Source organism: Zootoca vivipara, chromosome W, assembly GCF_963506605.1.
Source record: "Zootoca vivipara chromosome W, rZooViv1.1, whole genome shotgun sequence".
Taxonomy (NCBI): Eukaryota; Metazoa; Chordata; class Lepidosauria; order Squamata; family Lacertidae; genus Zootoca; species Zootoca vivipara.
The window spans coordinates 3263556-3281844 of record NC_083293.1 but is presented as its reverse complement, the minus strand read 5'-3'; the positions used below and the strand labels follow the sequence as shown (position 1 = coordinate 3281844).

The window sequence follows — 18289 nt, the reverse complement described above, 5'->3', positions numbered from 1 at the left end:
GTTGATATTTCTTCCGGCAATCTTAATTCCGGCTTGGGATTCATCTAGTCCAGCCTTTTGCATGATGAATCCTGCATATAAGTTAAATAAGCAGGGAGACAATATACAACCTTGTCGTACTCCTTTCCCAATTTTGAACCAATCAGTTCAAAAGGAAGATAAGGTAACAATATTTAAAGTACATCAACATGCAGAAAACAAAAACGTTTGTAACAAACCAGAAAGGGAAGATGAGGGAAGTCGCGGGGTGGGGTGAGAGGAATGTAAAAGGTAAAATTGAATAATTCTTGTTTGTGCTTCATTATAAAAGAGAAAATTTAATAATAAAAAATATATATTTTTTAAAAAGAAAGTACCTATTAGATTAAATGCCAGACGATACTGCATTCCCCCCCCCCAGGTCCGCTCACTTCAGCACTTTGGCAATCAAGCAGAATCCGCTGCTGGCCGAAGCCTACTCCAATTTGGGGAACGTGTACAAGGAACGGGGCCAGCTGCAGGAGGCGATTGAGCACTATCGGCACGCCCTGCGCCTCAAGCCGGACTTCATTGACGGATACATCAACCTCGCCGCTGCTTTAGTTGCTGCAGGCGACATGGAAGGAGCGGTGCAGGCCTACGTCTCTGCCTTGCAGTACAACCCTGTAAGTTGAATTCCACCGGGGGGGGGGGGGAAGGCCAAGTATTCTCCAAAATCTTAAGTCTGTTTCCTGCTTGGCAGGGGGTTGGACTGGATGGCCCTTGTGGTCTCTTCCAACTCTATGATTCTATGATTCTAAGTTGCGGCTTTGAACCGGCGCAATTCCAAAAGCAATTCCACCTTCAGATTTGAAAGCTTTGCAGCTGGCTCTTCTTATTCAGAAAGGACCAAGTCTCTTAGGAAGTGGGAGGTGGCGAGTGCAAGGAGATCAAGAGGTGCCGCTGTGGCGGGTAGGTAAATGGCATTTCATAGAATCCTAGAGTTGGAAGAGACCCCAAGGGCCATCCAGTCCAACCCCCTGCAAAGCAGGAAACACCCATCAAAGCATTCTTGACATATGCCTGTCAAGCCTCTGCTTAAAGACCTCCAAAGAAGGAGACTCCACCACACTTCTTGGCAGCAAATTCCACTGTCGAACAGCTCTTACTGTCAGGAAGTTCTTCCTAAGGTTTAATCTTCCTAATTTCTGCGCACCGCTCTGGTTTCACCAGAAGCGGCTTAGTCATGCTGGCCACATGACCTGGAAGCTGTATGCCAGCTCCCGCGGCCAGTAAAGCGAGACGAGCGCTGCAACCCCAGAGTTGTTTGCGATTGGACTTAACGGTATAATAATTTATTATTTATACCCCGCCCATCTGGCTGGGTTTCCCTAGCCACTCTGGGCGGATTCCAATAGAAAAATGAAATAAAATAATCTATTAAACATTAAAAGCCTCCCTAAACAGGGCTGCCTTCAGATGTCTTCTAAAAATCTGGTAGCTGTTTTTCTCTTTGACATCTGATGGGAGGGCGTTCCACAGGGCAGGCGCCACTACCGAGAAGGCCCTCTGCCTGGTTCCCTGCAACTTGGCTTCTTGCAACGAGGGAACTGCCAGAAGGCCCTCGGTACTGGACCTCAGTGTCCAGGCAGAATGATGGGGTGGAGACACACCTTCAGCTATACTGGACCGAGGCCATTTAGGGCTTTAAAGGTCAGCACCAACACTTTGAACTGTGCTCGGAAACGTACTGGGAGCCAATGTAGATCTTTCAGAGAGCCCTGAGGCACCCCACAAGTGAGAGCCCAGGGGTCCGAACACTCATCCCCCACCGCCACTTTCTGAACACGGCCCAGGAGGGAGCTGGGTATGTTTAGCCTGGAGAAGAGAAGGTTAAGGGGTGATATGATAGCCATGTTCAAATATATCAAAGGATGTCATATGGAGGAGGGTGAAAGGTTGTTTTCTGCTGCTCCAGAGAAGCGGACACGGAGCAATGGATTCAAACTACAAGAAAGAAGATTCCACCTCAACATTAGGAAGAACTTCCTGACAGTAAGAGCTGTTCGACAGTGGAATTTGCTGCCAAGGAGTGTGGTGGAGTCTCCTTCTTTGGAGGTATTTAAGCGGATGCTTGACAGCCATATGTCAGGAATGCTTTGATGGTGTTTCCTGCTTGGCAGGGGGTTGGACTGGATGGCCCTTGTGGTCTCTTCCAACTCTATGATTCTATGATTCTAAGCTGCTCGAGAACCAAGGCCCCACCGTATATGATCTTTTGATGTTGCCACTGCCTCTTTTTTGGGGACTGACCCAATGCGTTTCAATTTCCAGGACTTGTACTGCGTACGTAGTGACCTGGGGAATCTGCTCAAAGCCCTGGGTCGCTTGGAAGAAGCCAAGGTAGGTGTTCTGTATTATGCGTTTTAAAACATCAGTCTTTTGAGAATGTGAATGCTTGCGCCACGTCTTCGATGCGCCGCTGCTGACCTGCGAGACTCCCGGGAAATGGCTGAGAAAGCCGAAGGCCTCGAATTCCCCCAGCGTAGTTGCGGGGCCCCCCCATTAATACTTGGTTTTAAGACGTTGAGTCTTGCTGCAGAACGAGACTCTTGTGATGTGACTCATTCTCTGATCTGGAAAGAAACATTCCTTCCAAACTGAGGCTTGCCTGCTGACATAGTCCGCGATTCCTGTGTGAGAAGCAGGCGCCGCTCTTCTAAAGGCCTTTGCGGCTTGTAAGTGGAGAAGAACCTTATCGAATGTTTCCTTCTGAATATGGCATTGGAAAAAAAAGACTATTCTTTAAACTCCCCACCCCCCACCCCTCTCTCCGTTTCCACAGTGGAAGAAAGGCTGGCAAACATTCCTGCTCCCGGTTTGCTTCCTTCAAAAAATGTTGCCTTTGCCCAAAGGGTCGAGCGACGTGGCTGGTTTGCTCGGGAGATGAGCTGATGAAAGAAAAACGTGCGGCCGAGAGTGGGAAGGTGGCTTCTAGCAGTCTAGCAGAATAATTCGGACCCCAAAACGGCTCTCCGCCAAGCGGGGGAGGCCTTTCCAACGGGACCCCAAATTTGCCTTGTTACAAGCCACCTTAACGCAGCTGCCGGGGCGCGGAGGAACGGGGAGTAACTCCAGAGGGAGGTCCTTCGCTTCCAGCCCCCACGCGCCAGCGTCCGAGTGGGGTGCGTCAGCAGTGTAGCTTCCGACTGGTTGCCGTTCTGGGCGGGGCGGGGTGGGGAGAGGAGAAAGGCTGGTTTCTGGGAGAATCCGCTCTTGGACAAGTTCCAAGCACCGATTGGGCAGGCGGCCGCTCGGGGCAGCCCCATTGCATCGACTCTGAATGGGGGTGTGTGGTGTCCAAACGCCTTCTCCGACGCGCCAGGCGGACAGCTAACTCGAATCGCACGCCACTGCAGCTTCTAGCGTGGCCGGTCATCGGCCGAGACACTGCGCCTGCCTTAGGTTTCTTTGTTTCAGAGCTCTGGAGAGACCCGCCTAGCTTGAAAGTGTTATTCTGTTTTTTTTTGCGAGAACTCCATTAAACCGGTGGGTGGGTGGGTGGGTTTTGAAATACATCTATATATATATTCTGGACAAACGGCAATGTATTTCTTTGGCCATCAGCGCATTTGTGAGACCAAACCAGCACAACCTTTCCCACCCGAATTGAAATTTCAATCGTTTCGGGAGTTTCGGAGCCTTTCTTCCAGTTTACTGTTGCCCCCCCCCCATTAACCCCTTTCCCTTCTGCATGCCCCCCGTTACAGACCCCCCCACCCCTGTGTTAGGACGTACCCCGAGATTTTTGATTGCTTTGTTTGGAACTCTTTACTAATGATCTTGTTTTATTTTCTCTCTCGTTTTTGGTTCTCCACCACTGATACTACATTTAGAAGGTTTCAGGTGGGGGAAAACCTTTTCCATGCGTAAGGATGGAGAGGGAGCTCGCGGGCTGGATGTAAAGCAGAGACTCTCCTCTTCCTCTTCCAGGAAGGAACGCACCGAAAACTGACATGAGAAATATGGTAACGGGTTTGTAACCGCCACAACACAAAAACACCATTTGTTCCGTGCCTGAATCTTCTGTCTTGTGGCTTTGGAAACTGCTTAAGTATTTTCTGTACGAGCGAGTAAGGTTAAGAGAGCAATTGATAGTCGTAGCCACGTAAACGTAAAAAAAAGTACCTTAAGATTTAAGAGAGGTAATTGGGAAAGGACTTATAGCTAAAAGCACCTAACTCTTCCCGGTGGTTAATTTTTTTGATCCTTTTTCCTTCTTTGTTTGGATTGCAGCGTTCTGCTCTGCCGATGACGCGCTGTGGTCCTGCGGTAGCGCCAAGGCGGCGCAGCGAAAACGCGCACGGCGTGCAATGGGGGCCCTTGTGAACGGCGGGCCGGACGATTCATCTTCACCCAGGCGGCTCCCTCTAGGCCTCTCGGCAAAAATTGGGTCGCGATGCGTCGAGGTTTCTGGCGCGAATTTTTAAGGGACCCCTCCCCCCCCCAGTTTCTGTGTGGGCCTGTCCGGCAGATGAATTGTTCTGGTTGGCCGCTCACAGCACCCAGGGGCATTGCGGCAAAAAGCGTGGCAGTTGGCAGCCAGGGCGCGAGTGACGTGCTGTTAGGGGGCGCCGGCGAATTCTCGCGCTTGCATTGCAGGGACCGGCACCTTCGTGCAAAGCTGTCATTTGAGGTTGTGAAGGTAACGTTCAGGTGTGCATCCTACACAGGTGAGTTCAGGGGCGGAGAGCCCGTTTTCTGTTCTTGAAAAGAGAGAGAGAGACCGTGTCTTTCATGAAGCATCCTGGGTCTTCTATTGCAGGCATGTCCAACAGGTAGATCGTGCTCTACCGGTAGATCACTGGTAGATCGTTTGCTCCCCCCCAAAGAAGCTGAACAACTATTTAGCTCCCCTAAAAAAAGCTCAACATTTTACCTCCTCCCTGAAAAAACTCAACAACTTTGACCCGAACCCCCCAAAAGGGGGTAGATTACTGCCAGTTTTAAGTCTGTGAGTAGATCGCAGTCTCTTGGGAGTTGGCCACCCCTGTAATCTATTGCAATTTCTATTCCAGCGGTCCCTTGGTTCTCAAACCGAATCCGTTCCGAAACCAGAGAGTTAATCCATTCCAGACTTTTAAAAACAACCCCCAAAACAGCCATTGAACATGAATTTTGCTATCTAACGAGATCACGGATCCATAAAAGGAAAGCAACAATGTACTGTGCTATGCGAGAAATAAGAGCATTGCAGATTATAAAAATTAAAAGTAATTCCCCCCCCCCTGACCTTCAAGATAGTCATTACCGTATATTCCGGTGTATAAGATGCCTGGGCGTATAAGACGACCCCCAACTTTTCCAGTTAAAATACAGAGTTTGGGATATACTCGCCGCATAAGAAATGCAACCTGGCGTATAAGACGACCCAGACTTTTGAGAAGATTTTCCTGGGTTAAAAAGTAGTCTTATATGCAGGAATATACAGTATTTGGATTGGGGGGGGGCGGCGGCTTTTTAAAAATCCATTTCTGCAGTCACACAATCAGTAGCTGTCCACACAGTCACAAAAACAAAACACAGTGGGACCCCGACTTACGAATTTAATCCGTTCCGAATGCACACCCGTAGGCGGAAAACTTCGCAAGTCGAGTTTCCCATAGGAAAAGCGGTTTCCCATAGGAATGCATTGGAAACGGAAAAATTCGTAAGTCGAGGAAACCGCATCTAGCCGCAAACGGGTTTTCCGTTTGGATGTCGGGAAAATCGTAAGTGCGCGGCCACTTTTCCCGCTCATGACTCGAAAACGTCGGATGTCGAGGAGCTCGTAAGCCGGGGTCCCACTGTAATCGAAAAAGCCTCCGAAACAAAAGCACCAAATTGCAAAAACCAAAGCACCAAACTCACTCTGTTCTGGAAGCCCGTCGGACTTCCGAAATGTTTGGAAACGCAAGGCACAGCTTCTGATTGGCGCAGGCGCCCCAGAAACAATTGCCGGCAGTTCAATTGTTCAAAACAATTCAACCTCTGGCTTCCAAAAAGCTCCAGGAACCGGAACGCTTCCTTACGGGTTGTTGGCGTTTTGGGAACCAAGGCGTTTTGAGTAGCGGGGATTTTGTGACTCCCAAAAGGGAACCGCTTGTCCATTAGGGCGATTCATAGATCGCAGTCTCTTGGGAGTTGGCCACCCCTGATATAGATTATATAGCTATAGGATTATATAGTTGATGCCTATCAGTTAATATCTTAACCCTGCTCCACTGAATCGACATTTTTGCCCTCACGTCATAAGAAAACAGCCAAGTCAACAGCTATATTCGTGGAGGAAGGTCAAGATATTAATTGATACGCATGAAATTTCAGAGAGAGCTATACAATCCCTAGTGTAGTAAGAGAAGACCTATGGAGAAGGCCTTTTCAAAAAAGAGGTTTTTTTTATTAACTGCTCTACTGAACACCCAATGCTTTTCAGTGGAGCAGGGTCGAGCTCATAGCTGCCAAGTACGCCGTTTTCTCCAGGAAAACCCCGATTTTCGTTACCTTTTCCCGGTGGTCCCCCGTATCACTTCATCTCCCGTTTTTCTCCGTTATTTTCTCCGTTATTTTTTTCTTTCCGATCTGCCCTTCTATGGGCACCAAAAATGTCCGCCGCCGGCTTCAAAAGTCGCATCTACGCATGTCCGGAAGTGCATAGACGCGACTTCCGGTGTCGGCCATTTTTGGTGCCCATAGATGGGCAGAGCGACACCGGAAGTTGCGTCGACGCACTTCCCGACAGGCGTACAAGCGGCTTTCGAAGCCGGCGGCGGCCATTTTTGGTGCCCATCGAAGGGCAAAGCGACACCGGAAGTTACGTTGGCACAACTTCCGGTGTCACACGGCTGCCGGTCCCGGATTCTGCAGTCCGGGACTTGGAAGGTAAGGTCGAGATATTAACTGATATGCATGAAATTTCAGATATAGTTCTATAATACCTAGTGTAGTAAGATAAGACATTTAGAGTAGGCATTTTTTTAAAAAAAAAGTCATTCATAAAATGCCCTATTGTCCATATGAAGAAGATCCCAGCAAGGTTGAACCTTTCTGTAAAAGAAGAATTAACCATGCTGGGTTTTGGGCGTTTGGGAACCAAGGCGTTTGCGTAGAAGGGATTTTGTGACTTCCGAAAGGAAACCTCTGCTCGTCCGTGTGAAGAGGATGGAAGCAAGGTTTTTGGCGTTTGAGAACCAAGGCCCCGCTGTCACCTCGACTTAGCTGGAGAATATTTGGGAGAGCCAGGCCCCAAGGTCATCTCTCCAAACTGTGTCACAATCCAAACTGGCGGCGTATCAGAAGCCGGTTGCGAATGCCAAAGCCGCTGCCCCGGCCTTGGCCGAGGAATGGCTTGCTAGGAAAGAATTGCTATATATATATATATATATCAAAGGGTCAGCTGAACTGACAATGGTGGATTTGCACTCGGGTCCCGGTTTGCGCCGGCACAGCACCAACCGCCAGCACGCTAGTTTTGGCGCCAGCGAGCGAGCCTCTACTGCAGGATCACTTTTGGCCGGTCGGAGGAGGGATACTAACTGGGACTTTTCTCTTGCTTGTCTTTTGTGCAAATGCCCCCCTTCCCCCCTGTGCCTACCTACCTACCTTGCGAACCCTCCCAAGGCCTGCTACCTGAAAGCCATCGAGACCCAGCCCAACTTTGCTGTGGCATGGAGTAACCTCGGCTGCGTGTTCAATGCGCAAGGGGAAATCTGGTTGGCGATCCATCACTTTGAGAAGGTAACTGTGACGGGGTTTGTGGGCTCTAGATGGGAAGGCCTGGAACTCAACACCATACCCTGCATTAATCAAACAACTCACTGCCGAACAGCTCTTACTGTCAGGAAGTTCTTCCTAATGTTTAGGTGGAATCTTCTTTCTTGAAGTTTGAATCCATTGCTCCGTGTCCGCTTCTCTGGAGCCCAAGACAGAACCCAAGTTGGGAAGATGGGAAATCTGCCATCTCTGCTGGGGCTTACTGAGCCCCTTCTGTAGAGCCTCCAGCAATCTCTCCTGACTCTCTCTTTAGAGTCCGACTGGATGGTCTCAGGTGGCACTCACCAGCTTCTAGTTGCTGCCTTTGTTGACCCTCAGGTTCCACCCGGCTCTGCAACCAATGTAGCCGCTCTGTGAGCCGCCTGCTGTGGCCGTGTAGCGAGTCGAGCTGTTCCAGTCGCCGACTGCATGTCTCCTTGTCCTCCAGCCTCGCTGTAAACAGTTACAGCTTGTCACCAACAGCTCCAACCCACAGCCCCTGGCTCAATGCACCACCAGGACTTACCAGCTCCCCGCTGAGATGCAGTCAGTCGTTTTGCACTCTGCACACACTCAGAAACACTGGGCCCATAACCATAGGCCGCTGACTCATGCTGACTTAGTTCTTTTAGCATTAAAGAAACAGCGGCCAATTTTGAGCTGTGACAAGGGAGCTCTATAATAATAATAATAATAATAATAATAATAATAATAATAATAATAATAATAATAATAATATATTATTTATACCCCGCCCATCTGACTGGGTTTCCCCAGCCACTCTGGGCGGCTTCCAACAGAAACATTAAAATACACTAATTTCTTAAACATTAAAAGCCTCCCTAAACAGGGCTGCCTTCAGATGTCTTCTAAAAATCTGGTAGCTGTTTTCCTTTTTGACATCTGATGGGAGGGCGTTCCACAGGGCGGGCGCCACCACCGAGAAGGCCCTCTGCCTGGTTCCCTGTAGCTTTGCTTTTCGCAGTGAGGGAACCGCCAGAAGGCCCTCGGAGCTGGACCTCGGGGTCCGGGCAGAACGATGGGGGTGGAGACGCTCCTTTAGGTATAGTGGACCGAGGCCGTTTAGGGCTTTCAAGGTCAGCACCAACACTTTGAACTGTGCTCAGAAACGTACTGGGAGCCAATGTAGGTCTTTCAGGACCGGTGTTATGTGGTCTCGGCGGCCGCTCCCAGTCACCAGTCTAGCTGCCGCATTCTGGATTAGTTGTAGTTTCCGCGTCACCTTCAGAGGTAGCCCCACATAGAGCACATTGCAGTAGTCCAAGCAAGAGGTAACTAGAGCATGCACCACTCTGGCGAGACAGTCCGCAGGTAGGTAGGGTCTCAGCCTGTGTACCAGATGGAGCTGATAGACAGCTGCCCTGGACACAGAATTGACCTGCGCCTCCATGGACAGCTGTGAGTCCAAAAGGACTCCCAGGCTGCGCACCTGGTACTTCAGGGGCACAGTTAGCCCATTCAGGACCAGGGAGTCCTCCACACCTGCCCGCCTCCTGTCCCCCACAAACAGTACTTCTGTCTTGTCAGGATTCATAGAATCATAGAGTTGGAAGAGACCACAAGGGCCATCCAGTCCAACCCCCTGCCAAGCAGGAAACACCATCAAAGCATTCCTGACAGATGGCTGTCAAGCCTCTGCTTAAAGACCTCCAAAGAAGGAGACTCCACCACACTCCTTGGCAGCAAATTCCACTGCCGAACAGCTCTTACTGTCAGGAAGTTCTTCCTAATGTTTAGGTGGAATTTTCTTTCTTGTAGTTTGAATCCGTTGCTCCGTGTCCGCTTCTCTGGAGCAGCAGAAAACAACCTTTCTCCCTCCTCTATATGACATCCTTTTATATATTTGAACATGGTTATCATATCACCCCTTAACCTTCTCTTCTCCAGGCTAAACATACCCAGCTCCCTAAGCCGTTCCTCATAAGGCATCGTTTCCAGGCCTTTGACCATTTTGGTTGCCCTCTTCTGGACACGTTCCAGCTTATCAGTATCCTTCTGATTCAACCTCAATCTGTTAGCCGCCATCCATCTAATCTCCACCTTTGTGTTCTACGTTTCAACTCCTGCCTCTCCCTTGCTGACGGGACCTGGATAGCCTTCCCCAGGTAGGTGGACCCAGGTGGTGCTGTGGGTTAAACCACAGAGCCTAGGGCTTGCTGATCAGAAGGTCAGCGGTTCGAATCCCCGCGACAGGGTGAGCTTCCGTTGCTCGGTCCCAGCTACTACCAAGCTAGCAGTTCGAAAGCATGTCAAAATGCAAGTAGATCAATAGGAACCGGTACAGCGGGAAGGTAAACGCCGCTTCCGTGTGCTGCTCTGGTTCGCCGGAAGTGGCTTTTTCATGCTGGCCACATGACCTGGAAGGTCCCTTGGCCAATAATGCGAGATGAGCGCGCAACCCCAGAGTCGGTCATGACTGGACCTAATGGTCAGGGGTCCCTTTACCTTTACCTTTAGGTAGGTAGGTAGGTAGATAATGTAGATATATAGATTTGATAGGGTAGGTAGTTAGATAGGCAGGTAGATTAGATAGATAGATAGATAGATAGATAGATAGATAGATAGGGTAGGTAGGTAGATTAGGTAGGTAGATTAGGTAGGTAGGTAGGAGGCAACCTAGGTCAAAGTTGACCCTCTTACTTCAAAGTAACCATGCTGTTATATTAGTAACCAAAATCTGTTGTCTTAAATATTTTCAGGCGGTGACCCTGGACCCCAACTTCCTGGATGCTTACATCAATCTGGGCAATGTCTTGAAAGAGGCACGTATATTTGACAGGTAAGCACATAGGCGTATAGCTTATATGGGCGTATATCATGGTTTTTAATAGTTTTGTGTAAAATCACATTACCGTACATGCTGGCGTATAAGACGACTGGGCGTATAAGGCGACCCCCTAATTTTCAAGTTAAAATATAGGGTTTGGGATATAATCGCCATATAAGACTTCTTCTAGCCCTTTTTTGGCAGGGAGGGGAGGCTGTCTTCTCCAGCACTCAAGTCTGCAGCTGGGGAAATGGTGGTTTGGGTTTTTTTTAGTTATTGAGAGGGGGAAAGAAGTCAGGGAGAGGAGAGAGTGATAAGAGAGGCAGAGACATCGAGGCAGGCAGAGCCAGCGAAGGGGAAAGAAGCCATAGAGAGGAGAGCGGAGAGCGAGAGACGGGGAGATCCCTTCGCTATGTGCTGACAAAGAGAGAAGAGGCGGCAGCTTGACACCAATGAAACTCACAAAACTGTATCTCTGTGCTGATCCGGGTCGCGAAGCCATGAGGGAGCCATGGTGTTTTCTTAGCCAGGTCAACTTCTGACTGCGTATACTCTGCGCGAAGCGTACTTTAAAGGGCCGCTGGAAACAGGGACATACGATTTAGGTCAAGCAACTTTCAATACCCAGTTTTCTCCGATATTATTCTGATCATATATTATTCTCCAATAAAAACCGAGGTATGACTGTAATCAAATCCTTGCCGGCATCCTCTTCATCATCCTCCCAAACCCATTTTATTTATTTATTAATCAGATTTTTATCCACCCTGGCGACAATGAAAATGAACCCAGTCCTTGATCTCATTTCAGAGCTGTTGCAGCCTACCTACGGGCCCTGAGCCTGAGTCCCAACCACGCCGTCGTCCACGGCAACCTGGCCTGTGTGTATTACGAACAGGGGCTGATCGATCTGGCAATTGATACCTACAAGCGGGCCATCGAACTCCAGCCCCACTTCCCCGACGCCTACTGCAACCTAGCCAACGCGCTCAAAGAGAAAGGCAGCGTAAGAAACGGGGGGCCCTTTTGCCTTGGGGTGGGGGCATAGCTGCCAAGTAGCCCATTTTCCCCGGGAAACCCCCATTTTTACTTACCTTTTCCCGGTGGTCCCCCATATCACTTCGTCTCCCGTTTTTCTCCGTTATTTTCTCCGTTATTTTTTTCTTTCCGGTTTGCCCTTCTATGGGCACCAAAAATGGCCAGCGGCGGCTTCAAAAGTCGCATCTATGCATGTCCGGAAGTGCATAGACGCGACTTCCGGTGTCGTCGGCGGCCATTTTTGGTGTCCATAGATGGGCGGAGCGACACCGGAATTTGCGTCGACGCACTTCCTGACATGCGTACAAGCGGCTTTTGAAGCCGGCGGCGGCCATTTTTGGTGCCCATAGAAGGGCAAAGCGACGCAACTTCCGGTGTCACACGGCTGCCGGTCCCGGATTCTGCAGTCCGGGACTTGGAAGGTAAGGTTGAGATATTAACTGATATGCATGAAATTTCAGATATAGTTATATAATCCCTAGTGTAGTAAGATAAAACATTTAGAGTAGGCTTTTTTTTAAAAAAAGTCATTCATAAAATGCCCTATTTTTTTTATTAACTGTCCTACTGAACACCCAATGTTTTTCAGTGGAGCAGGGTCACGATACTAACTGATATGCATGAAATTTCAGATACAGCTAAATAATCTCTTGTGTAGTAAGATAAGGCCTTTGGAGAAGGCATTTTCACAAAAAACGTTTTTTTTTATGAACCGCCCTAATACCAAGGGCCCCATTACCTTCGGGAGCTGAGGGTCGCATCAAAGCTCAATCCGGCCCCGATTCGGGGGCCATCGCAGCCTGCGAAAGATATTCGCGTAAAAACCCTGTTTTGTGTTTTGTTTTGCAGGTTGCCGAAGCTGAGGAATGCTACAACACGGCGCTCCGCTTATGCCCGACTCACGCGGATTCTCTTAATAACCTGGCGAATATCAAGCGAGAACAAGGGAATATTGAGGAGGCTGTCCGCCTTTACCGGAAAGCTCTTGAGGTACGTAATAGTACGTAAAAGTAATAGCGCCACTGTATTCTGCTCTGGTCAGACCTCACCTGGAGTACTGTGTCCAGTTCTGGGCACCACAGTTCAAGGAGGATACTGACAAGCTGGAACAAGCTGGAACGTGTCCAGAGGAGGGCAACCAAAATGGTCAAAGGCCTGGAAACGATGCCTTATGAGGAACGGCTTAGGGAGGGAGCTGGGTATGTTTAGCCTGGAGAAGAGAAGGTTAAGGGGTGATATGATAGCCATGTTCAAATATATAAAAGAATCATATAGAGGAGGGAGAAAGGTTGTTTTCTGCTGCTCCAGAAAAGCGGACACGGAGCAATGGATTCAAACTACAAGAAAGAAGATTCCACCTAAACATTAGGAAGAACTTCCTGACAGTAAGAGCTGTTCGGCAGTGGAATTTGCTGCCAAGGAGTGGGGTGGAGTCTCCTTCTTTGGAGGTCTTTAAGCAGAGGCTTGACAGGCATATGTCAAGAATGCTTTGATGGTGTTTCCTGCTTGGCAGGGGGTTGGACTGGATGGCCCTTGGGGTCTCTTCCAACTCTATGATTCTATGATTCTATGAATGCTTTAAAATTCTGCTATGGCTTATTTTATGGCTACGTCTTATTTTCGGATGAACAGGGTATTATTATTATTATTATTATTATTATTAGTATTAGTATTAGTATTAATTAGCTGGCCCTGGCACACATTGCTGTGCCTTAGTCTGTTAAATGGAGGCTCAGAGTCCCCCTTCAGACCCCCCCCCCCTGAGCCTCAGAGTCCCCGTTTTAGACGTTTAGATGTTTAAACAGGTTTATCCCTGTTCCGACCCATTACTTCTCCCGGCCCCTCTTCCCCCCACCCCGCAGCTCATCCCTGTGATTGGGGCCACCCTGTCCTGACCCATGACCTTTTCGGCCCCCTTCCCCCCCCCCCCCCCCAGTCCCCACCCAGAAAAGCCCCCATCTCCATTCGGGCTATTTTTGCAAGCGGCCTAGTCTGTACAGTTGAGCCGAAATACAGTGGGGAGGGAATGTTTTCTAGGCGTGTTACCAGTGTAGGCATCTCTAGAGGGCGCTGTTGCGGAATCTCTCTGGAATTTCCCAGCTTCCCCGGCCCTCTGAGTTTAGTGCTCCAAACCAGTGGAGTTTTACCTGGTTTTCTTGGCACAGGTGTGCTTGGAAACCCATGTGTCGTTGTGGCCAAGTTTGAATGCGATTGGGCAAGCGGTTTGGGAGAATGCCGCGGCTTAACAAACATGGACTCTCTACATTTTTAGATACCGTATAAGATGATGGGGCATATAAGACGACCCCCAACTTCCCCAGTTAAAATATAGAGTTTGGGATATGCTCACTGTACTGTATAAGATATACAACCCGGCGTATAAGACGACCCCTGACTTTTGAGAAGATTTTCCTGGGTTAAAGTCGTCTTATATGCAGGAATATACAGGATATAGATTTTGACAAGTCCTTCCCAATGGGGATTTATTTCACACCCGCCACCTCTGAGCCTCGAAAGAACAGCCTCCGCCTCTTTAGAATGCAACCTTCTTGGGGGAACTAAGAGCGAGCTTCTTCCCCACAGGTCTTTCCGGAGTTTGCGGCTGCGCATTCGAATTTAGCCAGCGTTTTGCAACAGCAAGGGAAGCTCCAGGAGGCCCTCATGCACTACAAGGAGGCCATCAGGTGAGCTTACAAAGCCATGGGAAAAAGAGATTGAAAGAGCTCTTCCTTTTTGTATTTTAATCTTTTTCTGGAAGCCACCCAGAGTGGCTGGGTACAAATAATAAATAATAATAATAAATATTAATTATTATTATTAATTACTCCTCCTCCTCCTCCTCCTCCTCCTCCTCCTCCTCCTCCTCCTCCACATGCACTGGTCTGATGCCTGCGGGAAAGCTCTCCTTTTGTGGATAATGCACTTTCTCTTTTTTCTTTTATACACTCCAAACATTTTCCATATATACACGATCGGCAGGGGCGAGGGGGAGGGGGGGATGAGCCCCAAATCTGGCTTTTCCACTCCCTCCTCCTCCACCGCGATTGCAGGGGCTGTCCCTTCCTCCCCCTTTGCCATGCCACGGACAGCAACTCACTCTCACACCCCTTCCATCTGTCCTTCCTTCCTTCTTTCTCCCTTTCTTTCACTCACTCACTCACTCACTCACCCCTTCCTTCCTTCCTTCCTTCCTTCCTTCCTTCCTTCCTTCCTTCCTTCCCTCCCTCCCTCCCTCCCTCCCTCCCTCCCTCCCTCCCTCTCTCTTCCTCTCTCTCTCTTTCACCCCTTCCTTCCTTCGTTCTCTCTCCCCTTCCTCCCTCCCTCCCTTCCTTCCCTCCCTCTCTCTCTCTTCCTCTCTCTTTCACCCCTTCCTTCCTTGTCTCTTTCTCATACCCCCTCCCTCCCTCCTTCCTTCCTTCCTTCCTTCCTTCCTTCCTTCCTTCCTTCTTGAGGCTGTCCTCAAGCTCTGCTTGCTTTACAGCAAGGTGAGAGGAGGGATGGACGGGAGCCCCTTCCACCCCTCTTCCCAGGCTTTTAGAGGAGGAAAACCAGGAAAATGTTTTCTTGTTTTCCGCCTCTAAAAATGAGGTGCATCCCATGGAGTGAAAAATACGGTACTGGGATTATACAAACGCCTCGGACGCCCTCCCCCCACCCCCGGTTTCCATATTTCCCCCTCTTTTCTTGCATGTAATTACAATGATCCGTTCTTTTCCATCTCCTTATTTGCTACTTTGGCTTCATCAACGTTACAGTATATCAATCCTGCCTGCGGAAAACCATCTAATTCAATTTTAACTTGATCCTCGCTTGTTTTTAGGAGGTAATTTAATTATTGTTTGATTTTATACTAATGTTATACATTTGATGTTAGCCGCCCTGAGCCCAGTTTCGGCCGGGGATGGCGGAATACAAATTAAATATTATTATTATTTTAATAAATGTAAACTGGGCATGTCCGTTCCTCTCTAAACCGCTTGACTGATAACGTTGAAATTTGGACACAATGCCACTTGTGAATAAGAGAGTAACCTAAGACACTTTCCATAATAATAATAATAATAATAATAATAATAATAATAATAATAATAATAATAATTTTTTATTTGTATCCCATCCTCCCCGGCCAAGGCTGGGCTCGGAGCGCCTAACATCATAAAAACAACAAACGAGCCTAAAAGCAGACATCAATTAATTAAAATACATCTTAAAATTCAGACAAGTTAAATTCCGGGCAGGTGGCAATTCTCAGGGTGGAATTGAGAGTGGTTAATAATTGCCAGAATTGAGGAGCAGGGATGTTATGATTCCCAAAAGGAAAGCGCTGCTTGCCCGTAGGAAGAAAATGCCAGCGAGGCTGAAACTGTCTGTAAAAGGGGAGAGGGGAAAAAAAAGAATTAACCCTTTTGGGTTTTCAGCATTTGAGAACCAAGGTCCCACTGTACTACCTTACATGACCACTAGGGCGGTTTACTTGGCTGTTTTCCTATGTTGTGAAGGCTGAAATTTCAGTTCAGTGGAGCAGGGTCAATATATTAACTGATATGCATGAAATTTCAGAGATAGTTATATAATCCATAGTGTAGTAAGAGAAGACCTTTGGAGCAGGCATTTTCAAAAAAGAGGTGTTTTTTTTTAATGAACTGCCCTATAGGATAGAAAGAGCCCTCTCAACCCATACATTTGCAGCGTAACTTCAACGTGTTTTTGTACCAAAACTGTGCTTTTTCTCTCACCCTCCGCTTCAGAATCAGCCCCACTTTTGCAGACGCCTATTCCAACATGGGGAACACCTTAAAGGAAATGCAAGACGTCCAAGGAGCTCTGCAGTGCTACACAAGAGCCATCCAAATAAATCCTGCATTTGCCGATGCCCACAGCAATCTCGCTTCCATCCATAAGGTGAGCTTTGCGTCTCTGCTAAATCTCTTTTTTTTAAAAAAAAAAAAGGGGGGGGGCAAAAAAAACCCCCAAAAATCCGTTTTTTCAGCTAGGAACAGCTGGAAAAATGGGGATTTCCCGGGGAATATGGGAGACTTGGCAGCCGAAAAACGGATTTTTTTGTTTTCCCCGGTTCCCGGTTTATTCTGGCGCGGTGACCATTTTGGAACTGGGCGGAGCATGCTCAGAAGCGACTTTTGATGCTGCTCTGCCCAGTTCCAAAATGGCTGCAGCGCGACTTCTGGCGAGGCGGCCATTTTGGAACAGGGCAGAGCAGCATCAAAAGTCGCTTCTGAGCATGCTCCGCCCAGTTCCAAAATGGCAGCAGCACTACTTCCGGTCTGCTGCTTCCGGTCTGCTCCCTTATTTTTCAGGCAGGAACTTGGCAGGTATGGCTAGGGAATCATGGGCGTTGTTAGGCAAAAAAACATCTGCAGGGCCGAAGTTAGGGGATGCCTGCATTAGATTGTGCAGAGGTGTACATTCCGTGTTTCTTCAGCTTGTAAATCAAGCTATGTGTCAGATGGAAAGACGGTATACAAATTAAAAGTGATGATGGCGATAATTCACGGATTATCTGCGGAAGAAGGTTATCCTCCTCTGATACCTTTCCCGTGTTTTTCTTCAGCTCTTGCAATATCAAGATTGCAGCGCCCCAACATGCAAGTCCTTTTTTTAAAAAAAAATAAAATAAAATTAAGATTTTGCAACAAGTTTTAACTTAGTCAAAAATTCAAATTACAGAGATGCAGGTCCATTCTGTGTACAGAAAGGTTCAGCCTTGCTCCTCAGATTAACAACTGGAGGAAGGTTTCCTTTTTAGAATCGTAAAATCCTTTCTTTACAGGAAGGTTCAGCCTCGCTGGCGTCCTCCTAAGATTGACAAAACGGAAGGAGGTTTCCTTTTTGGAATGGACTCCTCCTTATGCTTTTTGGAATCACCTGACTCATGATACGCAAGCAGAAAGGCTTCAGGCCTTTCCCCCCCTTTTTTGGAAGTAACAATTGAATGAGGCTTCCTCAACTCCAGCCCTCCAGATGTTTTGGGCCTACAACTCCCATGATCCCTAGCTAGCAGGAACAGTGGTCAGGGATGATGGGAATTGCATAGCTGCCAAGTCTCCCGTATTCCCCGGGAAATCCCCGTTTTCCCAGCTGTTCCTAGCTGGAAAAAACGGATTTTTTTTGTTTCCCCCCGGTCTATTCTGGCGCGGCGGCCATTTTAGAACTGGGCGGAGCATGCTCGGAAGCGACTTTTGATGCTGCTCTGCCCAGTTCCAAAATGGCTGCAGTGCGACTTCTGGCGCGGCGGCCATTTTGGAACTGGGCAAAGCAGCATCCAAAGTCACTTCTGAGCATGCTCTGCCCAATTCCAAAATGGCGGCAGCGCTACTTCCGGCCTGCTACTTCCGCCCGGTCCCTTATTTCTCCGACAGCAGTTTGGCAGGTATGGAATTGTAGTCTCAAAACATCTGGAGGGACAAAGTTGATGAAGCCTGTGATATCCAGCAGGTGTGGATTGTCGTGCCTTCCGTTTCTGCTTCACGTTTGCTTTTGATGGTTGAGACAAAAAGCAGGTGGTGATTGCTGCAATATCCCTCCCTTTTTCTAGGATTCCGGAAACATCCCAGAGGCAATTGCTTCCTATCGCACCGCCCTGAAACTGAAGCCGGACTTTCCTGACGCTTACTGCAACCTGGCGCACTGTTTGCAGGTGAGGCGGAGTTTTTCACCACATTAAGGGCCAACGCGTCCAGGGTTTCCGGTGCTTGG

At 48.5% G+C, this 18289-nt stretch overlaps 1 protein-coding gene across 3 annotated transcripts in view; it reads left to right on the top strand.

Moving 5' to 3' along the window:
- Positions 1-18289, top strand: part of LOC118079033 (UDP-N-acetylglucosamine--peptide N-acetylglucosaminyltransferase 110 kDa subunit-like) — a 72974-nt gene that overhangs the window by 13357 nt on the left and 41328 nt on the right. For all 3 annotated transcript variants that reach the window (XM_060270051.1, XM_060270050.1, XM_060270052.1), the window contains exons 3-11: positions 401-644; positions 2293-2361; positions 7618-7734; positions 10470-10549; positions 11348-11543; positions 12425-12565; positions 14159-14259; positions 16324-16477; positions 18129-18230. In XM_060270051.1, coding sequence (XP_060126034.1) covers positions 401-644; positions 2293-2361; positions 7618-7734; positions 10470-10549; positions 11348-11543; positions 12425-12565; positions 14159-14259; positions 16324-16477; positions 18129-18230 — 1204 coding nt within the window. The remainder of the gene's footprint in view (positions 1-400; positions 645-2292; positions 2362-7617; positions 7735-10469; positions 10550-11347; positions 11544-12424; positions 12566-14158; positions 14260-16323; positions 16478-18128; positions 18231-18289) is intronic.